An 8,285-nucleotide genomic window follows, 5' to 3' on the forward strand; every position below is an offset into this window, starting at 1 on the left:
GACAGGGTTTCTCTGTATAGCCCTGGCTGTCCTGGAACTCACTCTGTAGACCAGGCTGGCCTCGAACTCAGAAATCCGCCTGCCTCTGTCTCCCAAGTGCTGGGATTAAAGGCGTGCGCCACCACGCCCGGCACATGTGTATTTCTTAAGTGTAACTATTAACAAAACATTCTATATTCTCTTAAAAACCTACATGTCTGGGGACCTGAAATGGTTCAGCAGTTAACAGCCTTTACTGCCTGCTCTTCCAAAGGATCTAAGTTGGGTTTCCAATACCCATATGGCTAAGAGCCTCCTGTAACTCAAATCACACAGGATATAACACCCTCTTCTGGCTTCATGGGACACTATACACATGTGGTACATATGTTAACATGAATGCCTAAAACATCCATACATATAAAATAAAATCAATCTAAAAAGAAAAAAAATACATGTCCATAAAATACAGGCTTCTGGAATAGAAGCATTGAGTCTAAAATTTAAAGACAAGAAAGGAAAAGTTCCAAAGAGGAAAAGACTACTTGTACTCAATTCTAATGGCAATTTCCCCACAATCTGATGACGCTGAGTCTATGCAAAGCTAGGGAAGTGTCCTGGACTTAGGAAGCCTGAGCTTTACTTACATGCTGTTGTTGTTTTACTTATTTATCTTTTAAGACAGGGTTCATTATGTGGCTCTGGCTAGCATGAAACTTGCTATGTAGACCAGACTGGCCTCAAAATTAACAGCAATCTTCCTGCCTCTGCCTCCAGTGTAGTGGGATTAAAGGCATGTGCCACCACAGTATTAGGAGTTCTAATACATTCCACATAGAAATGAAAGTTGTCACCATGAAGAAGATACAACTAATACACAACATGCATTAACCAAAAGCTTTATAACTGAAATTTCCCAAACAAGCTCCTTTCCTACTAAGAAAATGGTTTTCATTTCAAAACAATAAACTGCAAATGGCTATGTATTAGACTCACAACTCACCTCTAAAGAATCTGCCTTATGCTTGGAAACTCATTTTTCCTTCATTAAAGTAGTATGAGAAAAAGGGCTGCTACATAAATCACAAGGAACAAGATTCACAAAAGGACAACATAAATACATGATTCGGGAATGTGACTAGTTACCTCAGCTATTATTCTGGTGAAAAGTAGCCAGAGAAATAAGCATACAGGAAATATAGTTAAGAAAATGAAGACGTAGGCAATGGCCTGTTTCTACCCCCACCTATAAAATTACAGAAATTGATGGCATCAATGCCTGATCTTGTCTCTTTCCTTAAAGGAAGAAAAAAATCCCAGAAAAGGAAGCGCATAAACTATTCATTCTAGAGGCTGGCGAGATAGCTCAGCAGGTAAGAGCACTGACTGATCTTCCAGAGGTCCTGAGTTCAAATCCCAGCAACCACATGGTGGCTCACAACCACCTGTAATGAGATCTGACACCCTCTTCTGGTGCGTCTGAAGACAACAACAGTCTACTTATTTATCAATCTTTGAGGAAAAAAAAACACTATTCATTCAATTTTTTAAAATTTATTTAATGTATCTGAGTATACTGTTTACTGTCTCCAGACACACCAGAAGAGGCATCAGATCCCATGACAGATGGTTGTAAGCTACCATGTGGCTGCTAAGAATTGAACTCAGGACCTCTGGAAGAGCAGTCAGTGCTCTTACCCCCTGAGCCATCTCTCCAGTCCTATTTAGTTTATTCTAATGCTTAACCCAACCACATAAACCTAGGTTCAAATATATGTCATGCTTTAAGAACCTAAAGTGCAGATTGAAAACAGAAAACACACAGGTGGGCAGTGGTGGAGCACACCTGTAATTGGGGCTCTCAAGAAGCAGAAGCAGGCATATCTCTTGAGTTCCAGGTCAGCCTGGTCTACAGACTATGTTCCAGGTTCCTGGCTAGGACTACACAGAGAAGCCCTATCTCGAAAAACCAACACACACACACACACACACACACACACACACACACACACACACGAGAAAAGGGTTTGTTTTAAAATATTTTAATGGCAAACCATGGTCACAATTCAAAGCAAAGCTAACAGTATTTAAACACTGTGCCAGTCTATACTTGAGACACTGAATTTGAAAATTAAAATAACTTTAAAAGTGAACATAATCTTTGAAAATTAAAATAACTTTAAAAGTGAACATAATCTAAATGACGAAATCTTCATTTTACGATTTCTTCTTATTGACTGCACACTAAAGAAAAATAATTTCAGTTCTTATTAATATAATATCCACAGTATTAGTGTAGTAGATGGGCTCTCTCTGAGAGCCTGGACTTTTAAGGAACTCTCAACTGCCTCTCAATTTATTTTAAATAAATCTGTTTATCTGTACACAAACGTCCTCCCTGGCTCAGAAGAATTTCACTTTTCCTACTAAAGAGTATGTCGTGTGTTTAGAGGCGACTTGTAAAACCCTTTCTGATAAGTGTACCACTTCCTATACATAGGGCTTCTTTGCCTCCTCTGTGTAATACGGCTTTTTTCCCCTGCCCTGCAGCTACGTCTGGGTTCCTAGGTCACCCCTGGATCCTTCACCCTTGTCCAGTCCCATACGGTTTTCCCAATTTCGGCGCGGGGTGGCATCTGAGGGCCGAGCGCAAACCCCCTGCGGCTGGCGCTAGCTAGGCGTTGTCACCGGGGAGCAGGCGTGGGCCAGAACCCGGGCGAGTCCCACGGCGTGCGGCTAAGGGGATGCGGGGCCCCTCGGTGCGCCCGGGCAAGCCGGGAGTGCAGCTGTCGAGGAGCCGGAAGCTCTGAACGCGGGCGCCGCGCCGACCACAGGCAAAGCAGGAAAGAAAGGGGCTCGGTGCGGCGGACGGCCCTGAGCCCGCGGTAGCGACAGCCCGCGCACGACGCCCGCCCCGGCCTGCAGGGCGAGCGGGAGACCGAGGAGCAGCCGACGCCTCGGCCCGGCCCAGCGGGGACCCGCCCAGGGGCCACTCCCCAAGGGAGGCAGCCAGTCACTCGCCCGCCCCGCCAGGCCCGCGCCTGAGGGGACGGACTCCCGCCCGCCCTCACACCGCGCCTCACGCCAGGCCCCCGGGGCTTCGGGTACCTCTCACCTTTGACGACGCGGTCGGCCCCGAGAGGGGGCGGCGGGGGGGGGGGGGGGGGGCGGGGGAGGGGGCGGCGCGGCCCGGGCCGGCTCCGGGGCGGCCATGCTGGGCCCGGGGCTCGGCTAGGTGCCGGGACGGGCGGGGTTGGGGGCGGGGGCGGCGGCTACCAGAGCCAAGCGGCGGCGCCGCCGGGGAACATGGCGGACCCTCTTTCCCTTCAGAGGGGCTGAGACCGTCATGCACCGCGCGCGCAGGAGCGGGGGCGGGACAAGCTCCAGGGACTTGAGCAAAATTACCGAGGCTACTACAGGAACGGGAGCAGTCCAAGGGATCAGGTGAAAATTCCGTACATGCAGAAAGACGAGCCAGTAAAAAGAGGTTGCAGGTTAAACTGAGGGGCTGTTGATAAGTGCAAGGGAAAAAAAGGACATTTTTTTTTTGGCCACTTTGGAGTCCAGGAAAATGAAGAGATGTAATTTGATCTCAGAATTTCCCAGTACTAGACAAATATGTGACAATTTATCTACAAAATCTAAGTGATAATAGTATGACCAGAGAGAAAAATTAAAGAAGCATCGGGGATTCTATAGAGTGGCATTATCATTTAAAATGGAATTTTTCCTTTAATGCCAGACCTCAGGAGGCAGAGGAAGGCAGAACTCTGTAAGTTCAAGTCTAGCTAGGTCTAACCACTCAGGGCAACAAAGTGAGACCGTATCAACAAAACGGGGACTTAGAGAGTTGCATAGAACTCTAACCCTTGCTTTGAGAGTTTGGAAGAGTCCAAAGGCACATAAATACAGCTGGAAAACTAAGCACCACGATTTAAGAACCAAAATCAGCCAAGGGAAGTAGGGAATGACACCAAGAGATATTCCGAGAAGCTGTAAGATTCCCCTGGAAAGGCATAGCCTCTCTCTTAATTCACTGGGTAAATAAATTTGAAGCCAGAGAGATGGTTCAATGGATAAAGGTGCTTGCAGCCAAGGATGGTGACATAAGTTCCTTAGGACTAATCCCCATGGCAGGAGACAATGGAAAGAAGGAATAGACTCCTTCTAGTCTGACATCTACTAAAACTTGTAAATAAAGAAATGCAATAGAAAAAATGGAAAGCAGAGACTAAGTAGGTAGAAAATTGGAAATTAGTTCCTTATCTTTGTACATACACAGAATTTGAATTTGGGCAACTTACAGAAATAGATCTCCTGGATACTGCCATAACTACTTCCGGTTGACCAGCATCCAAGAGGTCAAGAAACAAGAACAAATGGTCCTTAATAGTTATTAATAAGATGGCTCAGATGCTGAAGGCATATGCCACCAAACCCAATAATGGAACCACAGGGCACACAAGGTATTAAAAGAGAACTGACTGGTACAGCTTACTCTAGCCTTCATGTGTCCTCCTCATACATATGCACAGCCATTCAATTCTTACAAAAGGTTAGAAGAGTGTGTATGACACAAGCAGTGTTGAAAGGTTCAGGGGCCAAGATATCTTTTAAGGCCCATGTGTCTATGTTATATCATCCTTGAGAGCCAGCATATCTAAGGCCCATGTCTCTATCACATAGCATCCAAATAGGATCAAACAAGAAAGCCCTCTGTATCTTATTACTCATCATGTTCTCAGAATCTGTCCTCAGTGATTAGGAAGGCAACGTTCTCAGCATCTGTCATTTCTTTGTGTTCATCAGTAAGACCAAGATCTGGAATAAATAAGATGGGAAAACCCAACAGACATTCTTTGCAAAGGGAACCTACAAAATTATTTTCTTTTGTGTGTTTATGTGTTTTCCCTGCATGAATGTCTGTACACCACATGTGTTCAGTCTCCATGGAGGGCAGAAGAGTGGGTTATATGCCCTGGAACTAGAGCTACCAAATGTTGTGAACCACTATATGGTACTGAAAACTGAACCTGGGTCCAATACATGAACAGCTTATTCTCTTAACCATTGAATCATCTCTCCAGCCACTACAAAATATGTTTCAAAGGAAAGAAACTTTTGGGAGTGTGTCACGGGTCTCATTATCACAGAGATATTCTGACTCTTAGGGGGAAAGGAAAGGGAGTGAGGCAATAGGAAGAGAGCAAAGGATAGGAGGCACATCACACACCTGGAATGCAGAGGAAAGGCACCAAGGCTGATACTGTACTGGGAGTGAGTTTGTCAAAGTGGTTTGACCAGAAGACAGAGGTAGGAATGGAGGATGTAATGCACTGAGTGTCCCAGGCAGGGGAGGAATAGTTAACACGCTAACAGCCATAACAAGAGGGAAAGACTCTTATTTAAGGATATGTTGACTCCATCAGTGAGTTTGTATTTTTAAACTCCTCTTTGGCTATTCATTTTCACTTGGTCAAAGCCATTTCATATAAATGTTGAAGCCTCCCGACCCCAGAAGAAAAGAGCAAGGACATACAAAAGTAAAGGACAAAAGATTAAATACAACTATCTTATAGATTTATTAATGAAAAATACTTTACAAAACCAGTATGCCTTGCCCTAAAATACTTTAGCTGACTCTTGAGAGTTTACAAGGGTAAGTGAGCAAGTGGTAGTAATGGCTCTGCTGCTGAGGACAGGAGGGGTGTTAGTGTGCCCAACTCCATCTGTTCAGAAGGGCAAATAGTGTATTGGCAGCTCCACATTCTAGGCCTAAAGTCTGAGTCACAAGGAAGGCTGACAGGCCAGAATACCTGGGCAGTTGGGCTTCCCTTAAGGACGCAGTCAGAATCCTGACTGTAGGGATAAATACCCCTTCTCCATTGATAGGAGATAGGGAAGAAAGAGAGTTAGGTAATTTGGACAGGTGGATAAACAAAGAGTGTAAGTTGGGAATATAGTAGGACCAGAAGATGAGGGCTCTGATGGAGATGGGGGCTAAAAGAACCAGAAATAAAGTAGCCCAGACTAGTCTAGAACTTGTTATGTAGCCAAGGATGAACCTGAACTTCTGATCCCTCCTCCCTCCGACTCCCAAGTGCTAGGATGACAGTTGTGCACCAGCATGCTCAGTTTCACACACCTCTAAGGATATAACCAGGGGTGATGGGCATGTTACAAAAACACTCTACCAATTGAGCTACATCCCCAACTCTAAAGCTAGAATTTCAAATATTCCCTCTCAAAGAAGCAAAAACCCGTAGGAAAAAAATCAATGTCTTCTTTGTTGTTGTGGTTCTGTTCTTTAAAACAAAACAAAACAACAACAACAACAAAGTCTCTTTTTACCCCAGAGTCTCTGGCCTTGAAATGCTGATTCTCCAGCCTCTACCTCCCAACTACTGGGATTACAGGCATGTGGTGCCTGGACTGAAATGGCCAAGTCTATGTTGAGATGAGATTAGCATAACTGGCAGGAAACAAGGTATCACTGTGCCACCGTACAGTTTTATAGATAAAGGTGTAGCTCCAGGACAGGTTAGGATAACCCTTACCACCTGCTATGCTGTAAAAATCTCACCCTGTTCTGCTCTCTTCCAGCAGCATTGGATAGAACGAACATAATTCTTTCCTCTCCTGTCCTCCTATGTCTGTCCTGGGAAGGGTAACTGCTCTGTCTCCAGTCATCATCTGGGGGCATATCTATTCTTCGTGGACCAGGTGTTCGGGACCCCAGAACAGGACCGGAATTCCAAGTTGACCTAAGGGGTACTTGATTGCTGGATGGTGGGGACCCTGGGTGAACAGCAGAAGGATGGGAGGGTGAGTGGAAAAGATTCCCCCAGGACTGAGCATGTGGAACCTGAAGGCCCTGGTGTCTTTCTGGTAGTGTGGCAGTGTAGGTTAGCTGAGGCTTGCATGCTGGCATAGTTAGGACTCTGGCCCCAATGTGCTGGTTGGTCTCTGACCCTGGTCCCCAGGAAGCATCAGTTCTGGAACGATGAGGTAGACTTCGGTAGTTCAAAGTCCTTCCTGTGTACTTGACCCCTTGGGGAGTTTCATCCCTGTCACACATAGCCAGAAACTGGTGGACACTCCTTGAAGTTCCTGAGAAGAGAAAAGAAACCCAATCACTGAGCATCTTTAGAAAATAAGTCTACTTCCCAACTCTTTTACTCCTCCAAGAATACATACAGAAGGAAAATAAGAAACCTAGGTTTAATTAATACATATATATTTTAATTTTTCCCCAGTACTGGGGATTGAATCCAGGACCTGTGCATGCTAGGCAAACACTCTACCATTAAGGTATACCCTTAACCCTAACTACTCCTAAATATGTCAAAAGCAATCTCTTCTATCTTAGGGGAAATGCAACAGTCTCCTGGATATTGCCTTAACTACTTCCAGTACAATCCTTCTCTAACAAACATGCTCATGTACACACATGTACAAATCTATTTACAATTTCCTTGCAAACTCCTATAGCAATTACACTAAAATCTCCACTTGGCTTTTCTTTTTCTAAGATTTATATTTTATTCATGGGGGCGGGGTGGGGGAGAAGAGCAGTTTGAGACAGGGTTTCTCTGTGTAGTCTTTGTTGTCCTGGAACTTACTTTGTAGACCAGGTTGGCCTGTAACTCATAAAGATCTGCCACTGCTGAGTGCTGGAATTAAAGACGTAGACCACCGTTTGCCTGGATTGTTTGGTTTGTCTGTTTGTCTGTCTGTCTCTCTCTCTCTCTCTTTGTTTTGTTTTGTTTTTTTTCTTTTGAGACAGGGTTTCTCTGTGTAGCTCTAGCTGTCCTGGAACTCATTTTGTAGACCAGGCTGACCTCTGCCTGCCTCTGTCTCCCAGTTTGCTGGGATTAAAGACATGCACCACCACTGCCCAACCACTTGGCTTATCTTAACATAGTACTTTGACTGCTGTTAGATGGCCTCTACTTAAATCCTTGTTCAATTTCTGAGATCTCGGCTTTTGTTCATCCACACTTACCTCATACACATATAGAAAGAAAATCATTTTCTATACATTTCACTATGGCACTTGTGACATGGTGGGCTGATAATTCTTTATTGAGGATAGAAGGGACTGACCTGTGCACTATATAATGTTTCAAAGAATCTTTGTCCAACATCCATTAAGTAACAAGTGTTATGTCCTCTTTCACATTGAAAACCAGAGACTTAAAATATAAGTTAAAGCCGGGTGTGGTGGCGCACGCCTTTAATCCCAGCACTTGGGAGGCAGAGGCAGGCGGATTTCTGAGTTCGAGGCCAGCCTGGTCTACAGAGTG

At 44.9% G+C, this 8,285-nt stretch overlaps 2 protein-coding genes across 7 annotated transcripts in view; both read right to left on the reverse strand.

Moving 5' to 3' along the window:
- The window catches only part of Ppp3cb (protein phosphatase 3 catalytic subunit beta), a 48,988-nt gene extending 45,661 nt beyond the window's left edge, over nt 1-3,327 (reverse strand). For both annotated transcript variants that reach the window (XM_021203275.1, XM_021203274.1), the window contains exon 1: nt 3,095-3,327. The gene's annotated coding sequence lies outside the window, so the exon portion shown is untranslated. The remainder of the gene's footprint in view (nt 1-3,094) is intronic.
- Nucleotides 3,328-5,537: 2,210 nt separating this feature from the next.
- Usp54 (ubiquitin specific peptidase 54) overlaps nt 5,538-8,285 on the reverse strand; it is a 96,164-nt gene continuing 93,416 nt past the window's right edge. For 4 of the 5 annotated variants that reach the window (XM_029541737.1, XM_029541736.1, XM_029541738.1 and 1 more), the window contains exon 22: nt 5,544-7,089. In XM_029541737.1, coding sequence (XP_029397597.1) covers nt 6,533-7,089 — 557 coding nt within the window. In that variant the 3' untranslated portion in view covers nt 5,544-6,532. Of the gene's footprint in view, nt 7,090-8,285 lie in introns of all 5 variants that reach the window. The other variant, XM_021203269.1, reaches the window with a different exon arrangement.

The sequence above is a fragment of the Mus pahari genome, chromosome 8, assembly GCF_900095145.1.
Source record: "Mus pahari chromosome 8, PAHARI_EIJ_v1.1, whole genome shotgun sequence".
NCBI classification, from domain to species: Eukaryota; Metazoa; Chordata; class Mammalia; order Rodentia; family Muridae; genus Mus; species Mus pahari.